The sequence below is a fragment of the Ambystoma mexicanum genome, chromosome 3q (genome assembly GCF_040938575.1).
Source record: "Ambystoma mexicanum isolate Mex_15411 chromosome 3q, UKY_AmexF1_1, whole genome shotgun sequence".
NCBI lineage: Eukaryota > Metazoa > Chordata > Amphibia > Caudata > Ambystomatidae > Ambystoma > Ambystoma mexicanum.
Genome location: NC_090926.1, coordinates 1,299,710,057 through 1,299,734,961, shown reverse-complemented (window position 1 = coordinate 1,299,734,961; position 24,905 = coordinate 1,299,710,057). Strand labels below are relative to the sequence as shown.

General features: G+C 48.3%; 1 protein-coding gene across 1 annotated transcript in view; it reads right to left on the bottom strand.

The window, feature by feature from the left end:
- LOC138447907 (E3 ubiquitin-protein ligase TRIM39-like) overlaps positions 1 to 24,905 on the bottom strand; it is a 268,721-nt gene that overhangs the window by 2,049 nt on the left and 241,767 nt on the right. Inside the window, exon 5 of the mRNA XM_069604422.1 lies at positions 22,416 to 22,474. Coding sequence (XP_069460523.1) covers positions 22,416 to 22,474 — 59 coding nt within the window. The remainder of the gene's footprint in view (positions 1 to 22,415; positions 22,475 to 24,905) is intronic.

Below are 24,905 nucleotides of genomic sequence, written 5' to 3'. Positions count from 1 at the left end.
CCCACATGTTTGCTGCTGTGCAGGTCCCACATGTTTGGTGCTGTGCGGGTCCCACATGTTTGGCGAGCTCAAGCGGTAGGATGATAAGCCCCTGTATCCTGCCTCCATATCATTGCACCGCACCAGGTCTGAATGCCACCCTCCTTTTGGCTAACAGTAGGAGTAGCCCAGCTAATCGCCTTCTGCCCTTGGGCATGAGTTTAGTGTATCCCAGTAGTTCTGTCATGGGGTTATCGCCAATCATTTCTCCAATAGTTTTACATACCTTATCCTAAAAGGTGTGTACCGCAGGGCACCACCAGGCCATATGTATAAAGTCTGCCGTTGGTTCATTACATCTAACGCAGCTGGTGGTTGCCGCTGGGAAATAGTTGTGGATGTGGGTAGGGGAATAATAGTATTGGTGTAGGTAGGTATCTAGCCTTTATTGCCGCCTTCCTGGTTCCCTCACAGCAATATCTCCATTCCTCTCTGGATATCTCATGCCCCAGGGACCGTTCCCACTTTCCTCTGGGGGACGAAATCTGTGGCTTAGAGTTTAGCCACATAGCGTACATGACCGAAACCACCCTCCTATGTTGCCCCCGGAGATTATTCTATCGAGTATTGGTGCCGCTGCTGGCTGTTCTGGAAAGGTCAGGAATATCTTTTTAGCCTGCAATATAGAAACACCTCCAAGGGGTTTAGACCCCCCCCTTGGCCTTCATCTCTTCGAATGTTATAAACCTCCCGTCGGGGAAACAAATCGCGGTAGCTATGCATCTCCAATTTCCGCATAAGATTGACAAAGCCCCTCTCTGAGGTGAGTGGTATACCCGGGGTGCTGGAGAGTAAAGGACCTCTGTTCTTGACTTGTGCTCTATTCGTGTCCATGCTGTGCAAGTGAGTTCCACCATGTTCCCTGCTCTGTTCCCTCTTTCGGGAGCGGTGAGAATGCCGGATCGTAGTACAAATGGGGCCGCTGGTGCCCATTCCACCGCTACGTGCCTCCTCTCCCTCTGATCTCCAAACCAGTGCCACATTATAGTACGTTTCCAGGTCCGGCAGGCCCAGGCCTCCCCGTATTGGTGCTATTAACTTATCCACATATGAACTGAGTGATTAGTGATGTCACCGCCTGGAAGTATTCTGCTGGGACTGCTATAGGCACATTGAGAAATACATAAAGGAATCGGGGGAGCAATACCATCGTGATTAGGGAGATCCTGCCATATAAGGTGAGTGGTAAACTCTTCCACCTGGGACCGCCTCCCTCGCTTCATTTAGTGCCCTTCGGTAGTTACTTTGGAATATTGTGTTCGCGTCCCGGGCTACATTGACCCCCAGGTAACGAGTTTGTGCGATGTGCCACTGAAACCCCCATTTATCAGCATACTGTACCTCACTTTCTGTTAGCGGGAAAAGGACTGATATCATTGCATTGATCACGAGGCCCGAGTAGAGCCCGAACTTGACGGCATCTTCCATGATGGGGTCTAGGTGCCGCTAAGGGTCCCTTATGAACGTCACCATGTCATCCGCATATAGTGACATAACCACCTTATGTTTGAAGAGTTGGATGCCCCTGTGTATGTGGGACCCTCACGCTCTCGGCCAGCAGCTCAATTGACAGGGCAAACAGCAGCGGGTAGAGGGGACATCCCTGTCTTGTGCCCCTATTCAGTTATCCCCGGGGTAAGTTGACCATTCACTAGCACTCTGGCAATGGGTGACTCGTACAGTAGCGATACCATGGCAATGTCTCCCGGGCACTTTGATGATACATTTTCAAGAGGTAGGGAACTATCTTTGCTGCATAGTATTTATAGAATTCCGCCCCAAACCCGTCGGGCCGGGGGCCTTCCCGGAGGACAGAGACCTGATGGCCGTTAGAACTTCTTTTAAGGTTATTTGATGATTCAGTCCCTCCCTATCATCCTCTGAGCACAAATATAGGGCCACCTGGCCTAAGTGGTTTTGTACGATCGGACCGAAAAAAAAGGTCCGACCGTACAAAACGACTGAAAAATGCTACCATCAAAGGCTTGAACACCAAAAGTTCGAACCTTTGGTGGTAGCATTGCAGGTATGTAAAAAAAACAAATATATACTGCGGGGGCTGCGGAGGTGTCCCCCGCAACACCCTGCTCACTATACTGTGCGGTATAGTGAGCAGGGTGTTGCGGTGGACACCACCGCAGCACACCCGCAAAAAAATTAAAAAATTAAATAAAAACTAAACGGGTTTCCCCCGCAACACCCCGCTCACTATACTTTACAGTATAGTGAGCGGGGGTTGTGTGGGAAACGCCTGCAGCCACCATAGTATGTACGTGTGCTCGCATGAGAAAGGTGCCAACTTTTGGTAGTTCGCACCTTTCTCATGTGAAATTACCGGCCGTGGCAAAATCGGCCGCGGGAGGATCACTTAGAATCGGCCTAAGTATCCCTCTAACTCTTCTTGGGAGACATGCGTATGGGACGAATACAGGTCCTTGTGGAAACGGCAGAACTCCTGTGTTATCCCTGTGTCGTCAAATCTCTCTGCTCCCTGCTCATCCATTATAGATGTAACCAGTCCCTTGAATGTTTCCAGCTTCACGGCCCTAGCTAATATTCTGCGTGGTCTCTGCCCTTCCCCGTACTGCCTCACGGCTGCTCGCCACCACAGTAGTTTTGCCTCCCTGTGTGCCAGCGTTTTAAACTGCTCCATAAATTGCTTTCACTCCGCCTGTTGGCTCGGGGTCTCTAGTTCCCCGGTCGCCAGTAGTGTGCATAGGCGTGACTCCACTACACCGAGCTGACGTCTAATTTGCTTCAGCATCTCCACCTCTTTGGCGATACATTCCTCCTGTATCACACACTTGAAACTCTCTCAGAGGATTCCCGCTGACTCCACCAAGCCCTCATTAGTCTCAAAGAAGGTATCTATAGACTTCAATATGCTGTCGCAGAACAGTGTGGCCACCAGGGCCCCACCCTTGGATTGCCATGGTTTCCTCTCCTGACTTCGACCGGATAGTTCCAAGTTTAACAGTACCGGCGCGTGGTCTGAGAGTGTACGGGCCAAAATGGAGAGCTCCGTTACGACCACCATCAGTGCCTGAGAAATCAAAAAGAAGTCCAGGCGTGATGCCGTTCCATGGACCGAGGAGTGGAAGGTGTATTGTCGCACCCCTTGATTCTTGAGTCTCCACACATGCTCCAGTTCCCATATCTGACTCATTCCTCTCAGTTCACTATGTCCTTTAGTTGGGGGTCGGACGGGCCTGTCGTGCGGTCCAGCATCAGCTCCAACACCTCATTAAAATCGCCTGCCCATATGATGTCTCCTGACGGAGCATCCCCTAGGTGCCGATTGAGCCATTCCAGAGTTGCGACAGTGCCCTGATTAGGCCCATAATAATTAACTAGACTGTACAGGCGACTCTGTATCGTGCCCCGCACTATCAGACCCCTCCCTTCACTATCCCTGGTTTTGGAGATTAAATTAACCCCAGCCACACTCTGGACAAGGATGCCCAGCCCTCTCGCATAGGAAAAGTAGGAAGAAAAATATCGGTGAAAGCCCCAGGTTCTGCCGAAGTTCGATTCAGCTTCCGGAGTGAGGTGCATCTCATGCAGGAACGCAATCTCCCATAACTCAAGTCACTGCACTGTCCTGTTTCCAAGCCCTTTTTCTGGAACCAGGTGTGTCCTAGCCAGTGTTCCTGGAACCCCCTCGTCATGTAACCCATACCATTCCGTGTGTTGTGATGCATTCTCTCCACGTGGACCCTCCCCATGGCTCCCCATGGCCCTCCCCCTGCGCCACTGGCAACCCCACCTGCCAGCATGTAGATCTGTGAAACTTGCTTCCACTTGGGCGGCAGCCAGTGGCGCGACCATGTCTCTGCACTTACTACATAAAGGTCTGCTCCTGGCCCCTTATTTCCTTTTTTCTGCTGTTCGTTGACTCCTGGTCCCTGAAAATTGTGTGCTTCCGGTGCAATCTTAATCATTGTTCCCCCTAAATCTTGGATTCCGGGGTAGGCGCTCAAGGAAGTCATTGGCCTCAGCCGGGGTGAAGAATAGTGTGCGCCCTTCGTGTTCCACCCGGAGTTTGGCTGGGAACATCATGGCATAGCGAAAGCCCCTATCCCGCATCCTCTTATTCACGTCTATGTAGGTTCTGCGCGATGCCTGAACTTTACCAGAGAACTCTGGAAAGATGTTTATCGTGCCCCTTTGTATGCGAGGGTCCCCTTCTCTCTCATCTTCCATAGGGCAGCGTCCCTGTCCCGATAGATTAACATCCGTGCGATTATTGGTCATGGTGGAGCTCCGGGTATTGGCTTCCTGCCGCTAGGTATTCTATGTGCCCTTTCCACAACAAAGATATTCCAGAAGCATTCCAGGCCCAATGCATCCCTCAGGATCTCCTCCACCGCGAGTTCCATGTTCCGCTGGTCCGCTGCTTCGGAAACGCCAATGATTCGCAGGATATTCCACCTGCACCTTGACTCTAGGTCATCCTGCTTCTCCGTAAGCTCTTTCAGTGTTCTCTTCATTTGTTGCGGGTCCTGACAGCCTCATCCTCAACCCTTGGAACCCTTCCTTCCGCTTTGTCCGTCGAGGGATTGTATGCTGCTTTGCAGCTGACTGAACATCTCATTTATGTCGTGAAACGCCGTCTAGGTATCGTGGGTGGTCTGTGGGTTGCATCCCTCAGGGGCGTCCGTGGCCTCAATGTGTTTGGTTTGCGAAGCAGCCTCAAATTGGAGCTTGGTTTGCTGTTTCCCGCTTGTTTTCCTTGGCCATCTTCCGATTCGCTGTTCTCCGCAGGTGGCGCCCCTAAGTCGGTCCACTACGTAAACAATATACTTCTGCCCGATGGATGTGGGCGCTGTCCTCCAGGGGGTAAGACGCAAAGATATGAAATAATGTTCTTGGGGGTCTGATGCCTGCAGTGGCGTCTCCCCGCCTCCCTGCACTGCTTCCTTCGTAGTCCCAGAGTATCCTCACGCCTTGGTTGTGACCTTTCCCTGTGATCTTGAAATGTGGAGATTCTGTGCTGTGTGCGCTGGTTTCTCTTGTCAAGAGCAGCAAGACGTCCCTGCTCCCCGACTAGGTCCATGGGAGGAAGCAGCCCCCAGTCCGAGGCACTGAGAGTTGGGGCGGCGCCCCTTTGCTTATCCTGAAAAGTTTCTCCCCCTTGCCTGGGTTCCACGCTGAGATCTGGGGCACTGCACCTCACTGGCCCAAGGCGTGGCACCTCCAGGGCTCCAGGCCCTGCCATGCGTGGCCGAGGCACCTCCGAGTCTGTCTGGGCCTTGCGTCGTCGCCTGCGGTGGTGACCAACAGTCTAGACCCCTAATGCCTGGCCCCTGGGACAGCTCCCAGCTCTGCTGTTTAACCTCTGGCTTTCAGGGGACGCGAAGTGTCCTCCTTTATTCTGACCTCCGTGTGGTTGGTGGTGTGGCACTGGCAGTCGAGGGGGCTTGAGGGGATTAGGGCTGGGGGGTCACTTATCTGACCTGTTGCTATCCACTGCTCTCAACCTTGGTGCCTCAAAGGTCAACACGCTCTGTCGGTTGGGCGCGCTTGCAGGTACTCCGTGTTCCTGTTGTGGTTCTGAGGGGTGTTCCTTCTGGAGCCTTTGGTACCCGCCCCCCCACCTTGCAGGCACCAGCTCCGGGAACTCTGAATATTGACAGGATGTGCCTGGGACTCCCAGTCAATGTGTCCCTCGTGCACAGCTTCACTTTGGGCCAGATAACGGCAGGATCTTGGACGGATTTATTTGAGGTGCCGAGAGCTCACGGGCACCCGGCCATCAGACTGCAGTCACTAATACAGAATTAGAGAGACATGCGCTGCAAGACAACACCCACTGAGCTACCGCAGAATAACCTGCAATGCACAAGGCAGACAGACTGCAGTCACGAATACAGAATTAGAAAGACATGTGCTGCAAGACAGCACCCACTGAGCTAACGCAGCCTACACAGGATTCCTAACCAACACAAAGACTATTTTCATATCTGTTCATGGAATAAAAGGGCTCACAAACATTGGGGGTGACTTCCATGCCCACTGTGGCCCTGCATATGATAATGATTACTCTGAGGCACTGAGAATGCCCACCTCCAAGCCCCCCCCCACATGTATGGTAGGTCATGGAAGGGTTCTGGGGTGAAACTCCCCCTTAACTCCCCCTTACACCAGCCGATGATCAGGGAAGGACATGGATGCAATGTATGGTGGGTCATGGAATGGTTCTGGGGTGAAACTCCCCCTCAGCCCCCCTTACACCAGCCGATTATCAGGGAAGGACTGTGAAATCAAAAGGAAGATATCGAGGCTGAGTACCCCAAAAGGAAATACACCAAACGCGGATTACAAAGAAAGATACAAAGATCTTTATTCTATACTGAACAGTTTCAAAGGACAAAGAAAACAGATAGCTATCGGCCCTCAGTACAACACAGCGAACTCCAGCCCTGTTCGGTGTGCTCAGTGAGTGGGGCTGTAAATTAGAATAGTTGCACCTTATATACTATCGAAAACATGATGTTCAGCCCACCTACAAGTTAATACATCACAGATCTAGGGTTCGTGCCAAATTCGCACATCTATACATTTAGGGTTTACCATTAATACATTCACTAACAAGTCACAATGACAGCAGTATGTCTTTGGATTACTCATAGAGCCTTCTCAAACATTTTTATACAATGCAGTCAAACAAGTGTTCACATTTCAGTATTTGAATACATTGTGTTTAACATATGCTCGTGGATTAGCTTAGTTGGCGCAGGTAATCCTCTACTCATAGGTCAACGTTGGACAAGGTCTCAGTTCATGACCCTAACAAGTGGCCTGCAGGCAGGTTATATATTAGCTCGTACACAGAGGTCAAGACGGCCATGTTACATTCGGAATGACACTGTCCACCATTTTAGAACACAAAGTGACTTTAGAAAGAGAACCTAAAATGGCGGATGTACCTAAAATGGCGGTTCACTCAGATCTAAGGTCAAGACCTTGCAACACGGATTTCTTCGCATGTGACTTGTAAGCAGCTTGTAAGTAGCTTGGCGTAGGCCAATATACATATATTCATACAGTATAGGGGGCACGATATGATTTCCCATTCTACAAACCCTCCTTTTGGCCTATGCCAAGCACTAAAACTACTTCTGTTCACTTTGCGAACAGCTCCATGTCTCAACGTCCATACACCCTGAATCACTATCGGAAATATCTATTGCCATTAGATCGGTTATCAAAATTTCCTTCTTTGGTGTTCTTATCTGGGGCGTGTACTTTGTGTCCTAATATATTCATCACCTGTGCGCAACATCCCCCTAGCATCGAACATATACTAGGTAGACACTGTATACAGCAACAAAGGAACAACAGAATTCCCAAAATGATCAGCAAGACCGAAAGCACCTTCCGACCCCAAGATCACAAGAAGTCCCAGAACCAAGGCTAAGATCCCAGTTTCCCTCGGCAACATGCACTTCTGAACTAAGGACATGCAGATTTTGTATTGCCTTGAAGATAGTTGGGGAGGAATCTGGCACGAAAACACAGCAAGCGGACCCCACTAATTTACACACTCCACCACGTTCAGCCAGAATGATATCTAATGTCATCCGGTTCTGAAGTGCTACTATTCTTATTGCTTTCTGTTCTAATGTCATATTATAGAGTATGTCCGTGGTCCGGTTGATGTTTCTCTCCAGTACTCTCGCTAGTCTCCTGATGTCTTCAGAATTAATTATTTGTCCCCAAAATGGCACAAAGGACTTATCTACGTCACCAAAAACTTGTGCTGGAGTATCTCCATTCTCGTCCCGCCGTGGACGAGCCTTTGAAACCTCTACAGTACTAGCTATGAATATCCCGGGTAATAGGATCTCTAAATAACAGGTTCCCTGCCAATCCCTGGGTAACCATGGAAATGCTACCTTACTGCAAACAAAGTAGACAGGTTCGCCTACATACAAAGGTCTGTCTTCCCCAGTCAAATTCGCAACGTTGGCGCAACCATTAAAATCACCTATTGACTGAGTGCCATTCCTCTGTATGCAGAAAGAAACTGAATCGGGGCTATGGTTAACAGTGTAAGAAGGAGGTGTGGCATCCTTATTGCCTACAGGAGCCATTTTAAAGGAAATCAAAGATTGGAAAGGACGAGACAATCTATCAGAAGGCCTAATAGAAGCAACGTTGAGCTTGCTCCTATTTGCGAAAAGCGAGCATCCCAGGGGCGTAAGAACACGTTTCTCAAAACTATTCAAATTAGTACCGTCAAAGTTCCCCGAGATGCTATTGTTCCATCGGCCAAAGAACAGTGCTCTAAGAGAAGCATAACATGCAGTTGTCAAAGGTAAAGGATGAATATACCAACCAAGCCCCTTATCCCTGTGTTGCAGTAAATGCGAACAAACCCAACAGTTGGATTTATTAAAAATGGAACGTGTAGCATTCATGATGAGTAATAATGTATTATTGTAGTATCTCTATCTATGCTGAGAGTCTCTAGGAGATAAAGTGGGCAGATGCACAAAAGGAGTAGAAACAGTGGGTACATTTTCAGTTGGTAACAAAGTTTCGAATGGATGTATTTCTTCCAGATACCAAAAGCTCAAAACGATTACTACTATAAACCCAATTGACATTATAAAAAGACAGCAGTACGTTTTTGGGGCCCAAACCGTTTGTCCATTATCACAGCTGGTCACACAATCATTTATCAGTCCTGTACGAGCGGTAGCGGTTGCAGGCATTGTAGTCTTCAAACGAAAAACCCCAGTGTTTTTTGGCTGGCGACCTCCCGGGCCAAGCAACTTCTTAGTCCTTCCACAACCCTAGCCAACAGAATCCCCTTTTCAAACAATTACTTGGGCACAAAGCAAGCCCTTGATGACTTTTTTTTCTCTTCTTCGAACGCACAGCCGAACCATGCCGTAAGTCTATTTCCTTGGACATAGATTGTACCTCATTGTCCCGGTACTGATTGATCCGTGAACAACGTGTCGTCACCTCCCATTCGAAGTGGTGTATCAAGAGCAAGTGAAGATGCAAGATCCGGAACAACAGTTTCCGGAAGCAAAACCTTTGGAGAGTGTGGAGACAAAATAGCTCTTTCCCTAGGCCTCACGGGCTCAGAGAGAGACTCTGATGCACTCTCAATGCTGTTTACTGCTTCAGGATCGTTGGTTGCAGTATTGGTGAGGGGTTCTGTTTCTTCTGTATCGTGTGGCACCAGGCGTGGAATCCTTTTGACATGTGTCGTGTGGATCCAGTGTTTTCTGCCTGTGACCCGCACCGCCATCTGTGTGACCAGCAGGACCTGGAATGGGCCCCGCCACCGACGTGCAAGGCAAGAGGATCGCTCAAATGCCTTTGTCAGCACCCAATCGCCGGGCTGAACACTATGACCTGGGCACTCGTATCATACAGGTAAAGCCTCTCGCACCTGGTAATAAATCAAATACAGGTTTTTAGTCAACTGGCTACAGTAATCTGAAAGAAGTACATTTTCGACAATTTTCAAAGAGCGACATTTCAGAAGGTTCCAGATATTTGCAGGTCTCCCCATTACTACCTCAAATGGAGAGAGCCCAGTCTTAGTTTGAGAGGTTGTACGCATGGCTAGTAACACGATCGGTAAGGCGTCCGGCCATTTTAGTTTGGTACCGGCACACGTCTTAGCGAGCTTGTTCTTGATGATGCCGTTGTGTCTCTCTACTAGTCCGGCACTCTGAGCGTGTCTGGCCGAATGGAACCGTTTGTCGATCTGGAATCCCACGCATATCTGCAGAATTACAGCAGCGACAAAATGTGGATCATTGTCAGATGACTCTTGGTAGCCCGAACCTAGAAAAGTACTCCTTTAACATAGTTTTCGCAGTGGTCATGGCTGTAGCGTCTTTAACAGGAAAAGTCTCAACCCATTTGCTAAAGGCACAGATGACAACTAACACGTATTTCAAGTTTTTACACCGCTCCATTTCGATGAAATCAAAGTGTATCACCTTGAACGGGGCGGAAGGTGGACCAAAACTTCCCCTAGGAATTGACGTTCCCTTTCCCACATTATGCTGTAGACAGATCATACAGTCCTGAACATTGCGCTCAGCTATTTTAGAGATTTTGTCATTTGCCCAAACTTTCTCCAACATTTTAGTAATCTTGCGGGCACATATATGTGTAGGGCCATGAGCCATAACGACCATCATCATTATGTACGCGTCAGGAAGTAGCCATTTCCCTTCAACTATGTCCACCCAACACCCATCATCATCAAGTTTCCCCAAGCCCTCAGCCCATTTCTTGGATTCTTTTAGTGTGGCATCGGCTTGTATATCCCTTACAGAGTCAACACCCTCATCCATTGCATAGGCATTTACGGTCTCCCTCGAAGTGTACATGTCTGCAGAGAGATTGGTGGCAGTCTGATCAACGAAGACATTTCCCTTTCCTATATCATCTACAATCCTTTGATGTGCTGCGCATTGTACAACAGCTAACTGAGTAGGGAGTGCAAGCGCTGAGAGCAGTTGTACTATTAGGGAACCATGCTGGATCTTCATACCATGTGAAGTTAAGAACTCTCTTTCTGACCAAAGTCTACCAAAGTTGTGAACCACCCCAAAGGCATACTGACTGTCAGTGTATATATTCACCGTAAGCCCTTCGGAGAGTTCACAAGCTCGAGTCAACGCTATAATCGCTGCAGCCTGCGCCGAGTTATGCGTGATTCTCTTGGTTTCCACGACCGAGCTTAATGTAGTGATTGCATAAGCAGCTGTGGATGTATCATCCGAAGTTTAAAGCAGGAGCCATCGCAAAACAGCTCCCCTTGCGGATTGTTCAAAGGAGTATCTTTCAGATTGATTCTACCCTTTGTCTCTTGTTCGGTAGTGTACAGGCAATCATGTGACTCTTCGTCACTGCAAGCAGTACCTTGCAGGAAAGGGTAAGAGTTCTGCCAGATTAAGGACACAACACCTCTTAATTTGTATGTGAGGAGCAAACAAGATCAATTCATATCTCGTCAACCGTGCGGAAGTGAGGTGTTGCGTTTGAGTTCTGTTCAATAGAACATCTACAGAGTGAGGCACCATCAGGGTTAGAGGATGGCGTAGGACCATTCCCTCACTCTGTTTTACAGACGCAGCAGCAGCAGCAGCGACAACTCGCAAACATCTGGGCATAGCGCATGCTACGGGATCAAGGGCGGAAGAAAAGTAACTGTGTGGCCTATTCTTCCCTCCATGTTCCTGCGTTAATAAAGCCAAAGCACATCCATCACATCCATGCACAAACAACACAAAGGCCTTTTCATAGTTTGGTGTGCCCAAAACCGGTGCCGAGCACAATGCAGTCTTGAGCAAATCAAATGCACGCTGGTGATCCATGTTCCACGGCAATAGCGAAGAAATGCCCTTCTTCGTCAAAGCCAACATCGGCTTAATCACTAGTGAAAAACTGGGGATCCACTGCCTACAGTAAGAAGCCATACCTATCAAGGCTCTGACTTCCTTCTGTGTATTTGGGACAGACATGCTAGAAATTATTTTTATCTGTTCAGGTGTCAATCTTCTTCCCTCCTTTGACAGGAGATAGCCTAAATAGGCAACCTCCTGACAACAATATTGAAACTTTTTAAGCGAAGCTTTGTGACCATGTTTATCCAAGTGCATAAGTAACAACACAGTGCCCTCCTTACAAGCGCTCTCTGAGTCAGCAGCTAAAAGCAGGTCATCAACATATTGAAGCAGTGTACAAGTAGAGGGCAATTCAAGGGTATCAAGCTGTTCTTTCAGAGCCCTACTATAGATACTAGGACTTTCTGTGTAACCTTGCGGCGCACGGGTAAAGGTAAACGACCGTCCCCCTATGGTGAACGCGAACAAATATCTACTGTCCTTGTGTATAGGAATACTAAAGAAAGCATTCTTCCGATCCACAACACTAAAGTAAGTAGCTGAAGCCGGGATCATAGTTAATATTGTCGTCACATCAGGCACAATTGGAAATTGTGGAGCGACGATCCTATTGATGGCACGTAGATCAATTATGAACGAAAAGGAATTGCATTATCGCCTTTCTTGCACACGGGCAAAATCGGACTATTGCACAAACTACCTGCAATTTCCTCAATCACCCCGCGATGCACAAAATCGGAGACAATGCTTTTCAAATCTTGCTCACCCTCAACTGAAATCTTATATTGAGGAATACGTGGAAGCTTTACTCCATGTTTCAAGACAATTTTAACAGGCTCGATTTGAAAAACACCGACATCATTGTCGTCAATTGCCCATAAACACTCTGGGACATCACTGAATTCTGGCAGCAAAGGTCTAGTCAAGAATTGGGAGACAGAAAGTTGCTGTGGTAAAATCGTCAAACACACTCCATCAGAAGAACAATGAATTACCGCATTTAATTCCTTCAACAGATTCAACCCCAGCAAATTCGATCCACAATTCGAAGTCAAAAGGAATGGACAGTGGTCCGTAAAGGGACCCAAAGAAATAGGTGCCGGTGAAGAAACCGGACAGACAACTGGTGTGCCAGAAAACGCTACAGAAACATTGGTTTGCCCTGACAGTGGAATGTTTAGAACCCAGGAATGATCAATGGAACACTTCTGTGCCCCTGTATCTATCAAGAATAGATGTTGCCTATTTCCCACTAACATCTCAACGTAGGGACCTTTCTGATTAACGGGAATAGATGTCAGTTCCAAACCCTGCTTCGGGCAATCCTAGCCAAACAGAATGTCATCGAAAGGAAGTTCTTCAGAGAGGTAAGCGGCAGACGGATGATCGAATATGTTTCTAGTATCCACACTTGGTGTCTGATTGTCCTGTGAAAAAGGTTGTTGTGGATCCTGTGCAAACTGACCTCTATCAGGGCCCCCTACACCCGGGCGACCTCTGGATCGTCTACCCATATTCCCAAATGTGTTATTTGACCTTTGTCAGAGGACCGGGCATTGTGCACACCAATGACCATCTTGCCTACAATAGGCACACTGGTTAATGTTTACAGGACCCAAGGGCACATTTCCTTGTGGAACATACTGTTAGGGAGAATTCTCTGTTAAGGCTAATTTCCCAAACCTAGTGAGTCCCCCAGCAGCTTTGCTGGATTTTTGGAGTTTATTTTTTCTCTCCTGCTAAGAGTGAGACTCTTTTCCTCCCACTCTTAGACATGATTTGAGGTGTTCCTTTGACTTTGAATGTGTTTTATGGGCTATGGGGTCCTTTACCCCATAGGGCTTCATATGTTTTTGGTATGTGGGTTACACAGCACCCTCCGTGCAGTAACCCAGGGGTGTCATAGTGACCCCCAAACATAGACTCCATACCCTGGGACTGACTACTGTCTCCCAGGGCATGTAAAGTCGCCATTGGCTTTATTAGTCCCAAATTATGAACAGAAACCAGTACATAGCAGTATATTGTGGACGTACTGGTCGGGGCAATTCGATTGCCCCGGGGTCTTTTGTTCGAGGGGGCACATCTCCGTCCCTCCTGATCGAGTTTTGGCTGGTGGCAGTGGATACTACTTTTTATATTCGACCGCAAATATTTTCCTATGGGATTTTCCCATTGTTCGAGGCTACCACTTTTTAATATAGCCTCGAACATACCGCCGGTTTATTAAATTAATATAAAATCACCGGTTGGTAATTTTTGCCGAAACTCGGTTCCAAAATGGCGTTTGTGTTCGCTTCTGTGACTCCAACCCAAGTCGGGCCCTTTGTTCCACTTTTTTGGCGGGCTCCTCCACAGAAGCCTCCAAAAGTGGTGCCACTCTGTCTGGGTACCACAGGGGGTGTGGGAGGGGGTTTAGGCACCCTGGACTAAGTTGCCTCGGCACCTCAAGTCGCACTCTTGTGTGATTGGCCCTAGTGGTGAGCCGCTCGGCTCACCACTTAGCATGTTTGAGTGACTGCTAGGCTGAGTGAATGGGGGTTTGCTGCATAAAAGCAGGGCTTTGGGGACTGGAACTTCAGAAGTCACCACAGGACCTAAAGAATCCGAAGAGGGAGAAGCTGAGCCGACCTGCAACGACGACACCACCGGTGGAGCCCTGCTGAACCGTCTTACCACTTTTCCTGATGACAGAGGAGATCTCCAGCCCGGAGAGTCTTCTTCCTTTGACTGGTGGGGATAACCAGTTTGCCCGTCCTTTCGCCTTCCCGGATCCTCTCATGGCCGCCTTGCCTGTGCCAAGCACCCCGGCAACCAGGATACCACGGTTTTTCCCCTACCGCAAATAAAAGGGTCTTACCTTTTAACCGGAGAACTCCGCGGCTGGTTTCTTCCCTGGCAGTGCAACGACCTTCAGCTTTCCTCCACGTCGAGACCATCTCTTCCTCTGGACGACTCCGTGACTTGCACCTGCTGCCAGGAACAACTGCCCCCGCTGGAGGATCCTCTCCACTTTGAAGGTACTCTGTCCGCCTGGCCTCCCTCGTAACGGTCTGTGCGGGGTGACTCTTAAAGTCTCCACTTACCACTTGGGTTGGCCCTAGGCTGGCTAGCTTAACTTTTCTGAGCTGACTTAATTATTTTCTGAACTCCCTGCAAGACTTTTAAACTGTGTGATCTTGGGCGCATTGGTGCTCTGTTCTCTCTAAGAGGGAGCCTGGCCTCTGAACTTTTGGCTCACAAGTAGACTTGACATTCCTGCCTTGCTGGGTGCTTCTAAAGTATTGTGTTGTGTGCTTTTCCTAATTTCTGCCTTTTCCCTCCCTTTTTCTTAACTTATTGGAGTGCCATCTTTAGTTAAACGCTCACCTCTGTCTGGAAATAAGTGGTGTTAACTAAGACTTGTCTAATAAGGAATAAGGGATGTACCTCTAGTAATAGTGACTGGTGACTGTGTGTTGAATTTATTTACCTCTTTTAGTGCTAGTGTAATTTACAAGTGTGTCTTTAAATAAATATTTATATACTTTTACACCAAAGCTCTGGTCAGTGCTTGCTTGTACTACTGTGTCTCTGTACCTATTGTGTATACTTTGCATACTGCCTAACTCATCTTGAGGGAAGTCTGACTGCTCAGCCACAGCTACCAGGTAAATCTGGGTGGTACAGACTGCTACCAATTGGGTTTACTGCCAACCACCTGTAGTCCTAAATCTTTTGCAGTGGTCCCTAAGGGAACTGCACAGGTTTCTGCCTAACACATACTGACCTCTAATTTGTGTACTACCCCCTCTAGGGCCTCTAAGAATTTGCTGTAATAATACTTTTGTTTTCAAATCACCTTTTCTCTTTTCAACTCTTTCCATTTCATTATTGACACGATTCTCGTAGTACTGAGCCATGTGCAGTACTTCTGATCGAGATTTCGGTTGCCAAGCGCTCTCGAAGGACATGCTTTGCAACTGGATGTCCGGCAACAATCCACGCACAAATTTGTCTACAAATAATCTTTTCCCAGACTCTGTGCCTAAGTCTTGTCCACTGAAATCCGAGAATACCTGTTCAAACCGATTAAAGAACTCAGTAGCACCCTCAGACTTGCCTTGGACACAGGCCGTAAGCTTGCCCCAGATAATTCTCTTTTCGGGAATTATAGTTTTTAATTTCGCAACGATTCTGTCAGGCAAAGTTAGTATCACCTGAGGCGGTCTTTCGCCAGCTGGCCTTTCCCCATTGAGTCTTATTATGTTAGCCCATGTATCTCCTAACCATGGTACATCATCTATAGTCCTAACCTGTTTCCACAAATCTACGGGCAGGAGTACAGGAAATAACAATTGTCTAACGGTGTTCACTTCCTGTCTTGAAAATGGGACGTGAACAAACTGCGACACACAGTGTGCAGCTATGTCCACAGCAGCTGTACCCGCTGCAACATTAGCAGGGATCTCTACTTTTGGGACAAATGTCAGAGGAACCTCTCTCGTAGGCAACTGAGAAGTAGGCAACTCCGAGCGCTTACTAAGCAACAGAGCCAAATCGAGCGCTAAAGCAGCCGAAGAAGTGTCAAGTGAAAAAGCTCTCTTATAAATACTCAATAACTCTGTGGGACAATTTATCCTTCTCTTTATGTACTCTACCATTACCTGTATGACTTTCCTCTGCATTTCTGGCGTATATTGACTATATGTATCATATACCTCAACTGGAGTTATCGACGTGTCTGAGATCCATCTAATCGCGTCTTTCGTACAAATGTGTGTTTCATCAGATATCGATTTACGACAAGGAAGGAACCGCTTCTGTAAATACATACTATCCTCATCTTCATCCTCGTTCTGCAACCTTTCCAACTCCTTTCTATACTCAAATACCCTCTCAACATGCTCTTGTACTTTCTCCACAGTGTCTCTAGAAAGCGCTGAGGTGTTCAGATCCCTCAATCCTTGTGGGAGATCTGTATTGTTTAATCTGTCCCACATTACACATAAGTGAATCCCTAATCCTTCAATAAAAACATTTTTCTCAGGAAAATTGTCCATATTAGAAAGTGTGGCAAAAACATAAGCTCGATCACCCCCCTCCATACAATGCTTAGCCCACGCAATCAAGCCACGTCTCTGGAGGTACAGTATTGCAAGTGACAACCCTCGATCCCGCTTCCTGATCTACTACAAGTGGTGCAGGGCCACTTGGAAGAGGGAGAGCAGGCAAGTTCAACGGAGGTACTATTGCTGGTGCAATAGGAAGAGGTGGAGGAGCAGGTGGAGGAGCAGCAATAAAAGGATGAACAACGACTGGAGGAAGAAGAACAACAGGAGGAGCAAGATGAGTAGGAATAACAACAGGAAGAGGCAAACCAGCAGAAAGAGGAACATATGGAGGTGGTGCAGTGGCACCAGGCCTTCGTTCGTTTACCAACTTGTGAATAAGTTCGTCAGAAACATGAAAGTCTTTAGAAGGATAGATTTTCTGAATGCCAAGTGGGAAAGCCCTATCCCTATTCCTAGCCGACTCAGACTGTTTATCTTGGTCATATAACAATGCTTTTTCGGCATTCGTCTTATGACGGCGCGCATGTTTTTCCCTACTTTTAAGCTGTAGCAAAGCTTCTTTCTTCCAATTCAGTAAAACATCAAATGCTGCAGGTCTAGCCTTTTACTTTAATAAAATTAATTCTAAATACTCAATACGAGGGATTTCAAAACTACCATTGAACGGCCACTGAAGTTCGGAAGCATGTCTAGTTTGTCTGTGCCAAATATCATAAAACACTATACTACCAATACCATGCTTACTTTACATAGTACAAGCCGGCGACCCCTCCTGTGGTCCCGGACGGCTAAATTCCAAAGATTGTCTATCGCTGTGGAATAACGCCCTGAAGCAGGCAGATAATTTCCCAGGCATATCAGAATTCTGGTGTTACCTGGTCAATAATTGTATTTGCAGGTACAATGCGCCAAAACAAATTATCAGGATACTTAAGAATCGGGTCACGACTCACCTGATCAATCCTAAGGAGGTCCGATCAGATTTCAAAGATTCTTTTCTAACTACTTTTACCTCGTGTTTGGTGATTTCAGCAAATATGCCCGCCTCGATAAGTGGACCCTCATCAAGATGCCGACTCGGACTGCGAGCTCATGGTCCAGGGATTGGGCAGTGCAGCGCTGTTGAGGTGTCACGTCTCTTTAGCTCGTACACAGAGGTCAAGACGGCCATGTTACATTCAGAATGACGCTGTCCATCATTTTAGAACACAAAGTGACTTTAGAAAGAGAACCTAAAATGGCAGATGGACCTAAAATGGCGGTTTACTCAGATCTAAGGTCAAGACCTTGCAACGCGGATTTCTTTGCATGTGGCTTGTAAGCAGCTTGTAAGTAGCTTGGCGTAGGCCAATATACATATATTCATACAGTATAGGAGGCACGATATGATTTCCCATTCGACAGGACATGGATGCAATGTATGGTGGGTCATGGAATGGTTCTGGGGTGAAACTCCCTCTCAGATCCCTCTTACACCAGTTGATGATCAGGGAATGACATGGATGCAATGTATGGTGGGTCAAGGAAAGAGGTGAATATCCCCTTTAGCCCCCCCCTTACACCAGCCGATCAGGGAAGGAGACGGATGCAATATATGGTAGGTCATGGAATGGGGTGAAACTCCCCCTCAGCCCCCCTTACACCAGCCGATGATCAGGGAAGGACATGGATGCAATGCATGGTGGGTCAGGGATTGGTTCTGGGGTGAAACTCCCCCTTAGCCCTCCTTACACCAGCCGATGATCTGGGAAGGACATGGATGCAATGCATGGTGGGTCAGGGATTGGTTCTGGGGTGAAACTCCCCCTTAGCCCTCCTTACACCAGCCGATGATCTGGGAAGGACATGGATGCAATGCATGGTAGGTCATGGAATGGTTCTGGGGTGAAACTCCCCCTCAGCCCCCCTTACACCAGCCGATGATCAGGGAAGGACATGGATGCAATGCATGGTGGGTCAGGGATTGGTTCTGGGGTGAAACTCCCCCTCAGCCCTCCTTACACCAGCCGATGATCTGGGAAGGACATGGATGCAATGCATGGTGGGTCAGGGATTGGTTCTGGGGTGAAACTCCCCCTTAGCCCTCCTTACACCAGCCGATGATCTGGGAAGGACATGGATGCAATGCATGGTAGGTCATGGAATGGTTCTGGGGTGAAACTCCCCCTTAGCCCTCCTTACACCAGCCGATGATCTGGGAAGGACATGGATGCAATGCATGGTGGGTCAGGGATTGGTTCTGGGGTGAAACTCCCCCTTAGCCCTCCTTACACCAGCCGATGATCTGGGAAGGACATGGATGCAATACATGGTAGGTCATGGAATGGTGTGAAACTCCCCCTCAGCCCCCCTTACAGCTGCCGATGATCAGGGAAGGACATGGATGCAAGGTATTGAAGGTCAGTGAATGGTTCTGGGATGAAACTCCCTCTCAGCCCCCCTTACACCAGCCGATGATCAGAAAAGGACATGGATGCAATGTATGGTGGGTCATGGAATGGTTCTGGGGTGAAACTCCCCCTTAGTCCTCCCTTACACCAGCCAATGATCAGGGTAGGACATGCATGCAATGTATGGTGGGTCATGGAATGGTTCTGGGGTGAAACTCCCCCTTAGTCCCCCCTTACACCAGCCAATGATCAGGGTAGGACATGCATGCAATGTATGGTAGGTCATGGAATGGTTCTGGGGAGAAACTCCCCCTTAGTCCCCCCTTACACCAGCCGATGAGTAGGGAAGGACATGGATGCAATGTATGGTGGGTCATGGAATGGTTCTGGGGTGAAACGCCCCCTTAGTCGCCCCTTATCCCAGCTGATGATCAGGGAAGGGCATGGATGCAATGTATGGTGGGTCATGGAATGGGTCTGGGGTGAATCTCCCCCTCAGCCCCCCCCCCCCTTACACCAGCTGATGTTCACGGAAGGACATGGATGCAATGTGTGGTAGGTCATGGAATGGTTCTGGGGTGAAGCTCTCCTTCAGCCCCCCCTTACACCAGCCGATGATCTGGGAAGGACATGGATGGAACAAGTTACTTACCTGTAACTGTTGTTCTCGAGCATGGGTCTGGCATGGATTCACATGCTCATGAATAGTCCCTGTCGTCAGGCTGGGAATCCTAAAAAAAAATCAGTTTCATTTCTGAACTGTCTTTCTACTAATAACCAATCACTGGTCTCTGGATCATACTGTCCACAGCCAATGACTTCCCTCTACCTAAGCCCCTCCTCTGGAGCCATCTTCAGTTTTGGTAGCACGTAGGACCAAGAGAAGAGCCGCAGAGGGGTAGGCGGGAGGGTTTGCATGTGAATCCATGCCAGACCCATGCTGGAGAACAATAGTTACAGGTAAGTAACTCATCCTAATGGAAAAGATGATGGTGGTTGTAGTGATGTCTCAGGGACTGAAGATTTCGGGAGGTTAGTCACTGCTGGGACGATACCCAATTCCATGGACATCGACGAGTTAAAGGAAGCCTCAGCAAGGGACAGCTGCTTCCAGTTCCTGAAGAATGCCATGGTGTCAGGACTGTCAGGACAGTGGAAGACCATCCTGGAAAGTCTTGGAAATAGAACACAGGAGGTGAAAGTGACCTTGGAATAACTCTGAAAGTGAAGTACAAGCTGACATTTACCGAGGACGGTCTCCTCATGAGAGACTCATGGATGTTAGTACCCACTGCACTGGTTGAGAAAGTGATTGCACTAGCTCACCATGACCACCAAGGGACAGCGAAGACAAAGAGTCGCCTCTGGCTGAAGTTGTGATTCCCCGCCCTAGAGAAAAAAGTGGATGTATTTGTAAAGAGCTGTGTATGGTGCCAGGCAACGGCCCAGAGACACAAAGAACCCGCAATCAAATGCATGCCGAGCAGTGAATAATGTGGGGACTGTGTTCACATGGACTTTGCTCGACCCAGCGGGAGCCACACTTCTTATTCATGGTGGACCAATGGTCCCGATACCCAGAAATAGAATTCATTCAGTCAGTGGCCCTCCACGCTGTAGTGCCGTGTTGGAAACAATCTTTGCCACGCATGGCTTCCCAAGGACAATATGCTCAGATAACGGCCCACCTTTCCAATGCACAGGTCTCTCTGGAAGAGTTTCTGACGGATCAAGGAATACGACACAGGAAAGCCACCCCTCCGTGGCAGAGATCGAATGGGGAGGCAGAGCGTCTGATGCGCACCCTAAAAAAAACGTTCAGAATTGCTCACAGTCAGGGTCTTTGCGAAAAGAGAGCCCTTTTCCAATTTTTACTTGACTACTGCACCACCCCGCACTGTTCGACAGGGTTAGCCCCTGCGGAAGCCCTGTTCCAGAGGTGCCCACGAACCTACCTCCCTGAGATGGAGGGGCGAAAACAGGCATTGATCGGGGAAATGCACGAGAGGCCTCCGGGACTATGACATATCGGTAGGGGATTTGGTCCTGGCGCGGAGACGGAATCCGACAGGGAAGATGTCACTCATCCACGAGCCAACGCCACTCCAGGTGGTAAAAGTAAATGGGCCTCATTACGAGTCAGGCGTTAAGGGTTTTACGGCGCCGTAAACGGCGCCGACCCTTAACGCCTGATTACAAGGTCCCTTTGCGGGATGGTGATTTTAACACCTGCTTTTTGCAGGCGTTAAAAACCATGCCGCAAAGGGACCTTGGTGCTAAGTACGGTGCCGCAATTTGCGGCACCATACTTAGCGCCTTCCCCATTCCCATTATGCCCTATGGGGGAAAAATGGGAATGGGGAAGGGCCATGGCGGAAGGGGGAATTACCACTCCGCCAATCTCGGAATGGGGTGGTAATTCCCCATTCCGCCATGGCGGAGTCGGAGAGTTACCGGCATTGACCATGATGTTATTAGCACCATGGTCCATCCGCCAGGGTCGTAATGAGGCCCAATGACAATAAAGGACAGATCACCAGGAACTCGAGTTTCATCCACACACTATCTGAATCGCCAAGACAGGACAGGGAAGGGCAATGGAGGAGATCAAGGGGTCGTGCCCCACGCCTGGCCATAAGCGATGGCGACGATGACGATCAAGGAGGACCACCACAGGTCGGTGCAGATGGCCCAGACGGAGAAGAGCCCAGCAACCAGGTGGGAGAAGTGCCAGAGCTGGTAAGAGAGCGACAATACCCGATGCAAGGGTCCAGGCGCCAGCCGGCGTACCTGCAGGACTAGGATACAAACACGCAGCATACCCGACCCCAATAATGCATAGTTTCACCCAGATAATGATCGGGTTATGTGTTTGGCTAACACATGTTTCAAGGTTGGTTTCTGTACAAAAATGGAGGAGTGTGGTGTCTTGCAACACTTCTGTTGTGGGTCACGCAGCCCATCTCTCCTGCCTGAGCTGCCTGAGCTGTGCCTTGCGAGGTGCCCCAAGTATTTAGGCACTGGAAAGCCTCCCATGGGGGGCTGAGGGGTACACACTAAGCTGCCCAGTGCATCAAGCACCTCATAATGCTTCCTTTTGGGGCTAAAGTGGGCAGGAGCGGGTGGCATCCCCTATTGAGTCCCAGAAGAGACCCCGTGATGATCAAGTGGGGGGGGGGGTGCCCAGACTGCATGGCGGCACAGAGGGTACTCCCACCCCCGGCCTGCATTACTATTGCCCTGCAGCACCCCCCCCTGTAGAGGCCACCCTCCCACCAAGGCTAACCTGTCAGGTGCACCCCTGCTCCTGGACCACCCCCCACCGGGGCCAGACCCCTCCCCCCCAGAGCAGGGACCAGGAAGGCCCGTGCAGACGCTTGCTCAGGCCACGCCACACAGTCCCCGGAGCAGCATCTCTGGGGTCGCGGGTACACGCAGGGCCCCCTTACCTCCTTCCGGGCTGTGCGGAGGCCACCACTTATGACTGGGGGCTACGGGGGAGGGGGGATAATCTAGATTATGATAAAACACTGCATTCTCTTTACCTTTGTATTTCTTTATCGCGTCTCCAAATTTCTCACTCGTCAACTTTACACTTTCACACCTGAAACAGCAAAATATATGTGTTACTATACAGCCCATCTCACAGCAACCGAGAGCAGCTCAAACAGCCACTGTTACTGAGTACACAAGTATCACAGCTCAGGATCACAGGGCGCATCAGCACACAAACTATTTCCTGAAATCCCCTAGGGACCAGAAGAAGTACAAGGGAGAGCTTCTATGCACTTTGGCCAAACCTGTACCACAACTAGGCTCAGTGGTGTTTCAGTTATATATGCTAAACATCTCCTTTTCTGTGTTGGTAGCGCAGACCGAGGGAGGGGTATACTCTCCAGGAGAAGAGGCTTAACAGCAGCAGCTTCCAAACAACAAGAACAGTGCAGCAAGGACCAAAATAAAAGGAATGCCCACGCAAGGCCCTATAGAAAAACATGTCTATACTAAAACAACAACAGTGCAGCAAGGACCAAAATAAAAGGAATGCCCAAGCAAAGCGCTATACAAATACCTGTCTATACTAAAGCAAGAGTGCAGTTAGTACCACAATAAAAGGAATGCCCAAGCAAAGCGCTATACAAATACCTGTCTATACTAAAGCAAGAGTGCAGCAAGTACCAAGATAAAAGGAATGCCCAAGCAAAGCGCTATACAAATACCTGTCTATACTAAAGCAAGAATGCAGCAAGGACCACGATAAAAGGAATGCCCAAGCAAAGCGCTATACAAATACCTGTCTATACTAAAGCAAGAGTGCAGCAAGTACCACAATAAAAGGAATGCCCAAGCAAAGCGCTATACAAATACCTGTCTATACTAAAGCAAGAGTGCAGCAAGTACCACAATAAAAGGAATGCCCAAGCAAAGCGCTATACAAATACCTGTCTATACTAAAGCAAGAGTGCAGCAAGTACCACAATAAAAGGAATGCCCAAGCAAAGCGCTATACAAATACCTGTCTATACTAAAGCAAGAGTGCAGCAAGTACCACAATAAAAGGAATGCCCAAGCAAAGCGCTATACAAATACCTGTCTATACTTAAGCAAGAGTGCAGCAAGTGCCACAATAAAAGGAATGCCCAAGCAAAGCGCTATACAAATACCTGTCTATACTAAAGCAAGAGTGCAGCAAGTACCACAATAAAAGGAATGCCCAAGCAAAGCGCTATACAAATACCTGTCTATACTAAAGCAAGAGTGCAGCAAGTACCACAATAAAAGGAATCCCCAAGCAAAGCGCTATACAAATACCTGTCTATAATAAAGCAAGAGTGCAGCAAGTACCACAATAAAAGGAATGCCCAAGCAAAGCGCTATACAAATACCTGTTTATACTAAAGCAAGAGTGCAGCAAGTACCACAATAAAAGGAATGCCCAAGCAAAGCGCTATACAAATACCTGTCTATACTAAAGCAAGAGTGCAGCAAGTACCACAATAAAAGGAATGCCCAAGCCAGGCACTTTACCGAATTATACCTTGTTTACTCCCATGCCAGACCTACTACCTCAATTAAACGTGGTTTACTCCCATGCCAGGCCTACGTCTTCAAAGGTTTGCTGATCAGGTATACTCCCCTGGCCAAACAGTACTTCACATACAAGTGCATCTGTTCTCAAGATCAGCTTCCAGCAGCTTTATAGTTTTCATTGCTGTACAACAACAGACTTTAAGTACTTCTTCAAGGGAAAGTAAGATTTGCATTGATGCTCTTTAGTACTCTCTCGCACTTCCCAAAATCTCTGCAAGTTATGCTACTCTCCTTTTGAACAACCTTTTCCAGAAAGGCAGCCTTCTTGCCAGTCTTGTTTCCCCGCTGCATTATCAACCAAATACTGACAAGGAGATGGTTGCATTCTGCTTCTTCCTTGGCTTTGGCAATGTGGGTTTCTACTAGCTTTTGTTATATGCTTCTGCAAATATGGGCAATAAGCTTTACAACCTTTGGAACTCTCATTAGTCTCCTCCTGCCTTTGTCAATATCCGTGAGTTTAAAATTGCCATGATTTCTGCTTCATCTTGGCTTGGGTAATGGTTGTCTGCAGTATGGTTTAAAAGTATTGCCCCATCTTTTTGCTGGATTCTCAGTAACCTTGCATGCTTAAAGACACAGGGCCTCATCACAAGTTGGGCCTTAACCCTTAAATGCAGCGGTTTTGCTTTCACCGCTGCATTTATTAAAGGGCTGTCCCAATTATGAGTTGGGCAGAAAGTTTGAAATATTACCTCCAGATTTTTGCTGGAGGTAAAAACCTCCACTTTCTGCCCGTTTTTGGTGCAATTAGCACAGGCGATATTACCGCTGGCAGTAACAGTGCCGAAAAACTCCACAGAGTCCCATTGGACTCTTTGATAAAATGGGGAATTACAGCCATACCGTAACTCAGGATATGGCGCAAATTGGGCCGGACCGAGTTGCCGTAACGCTAATAGCGTTGGCAGTGTCCCAGCGCAATTACCACCCGGATACCGCCA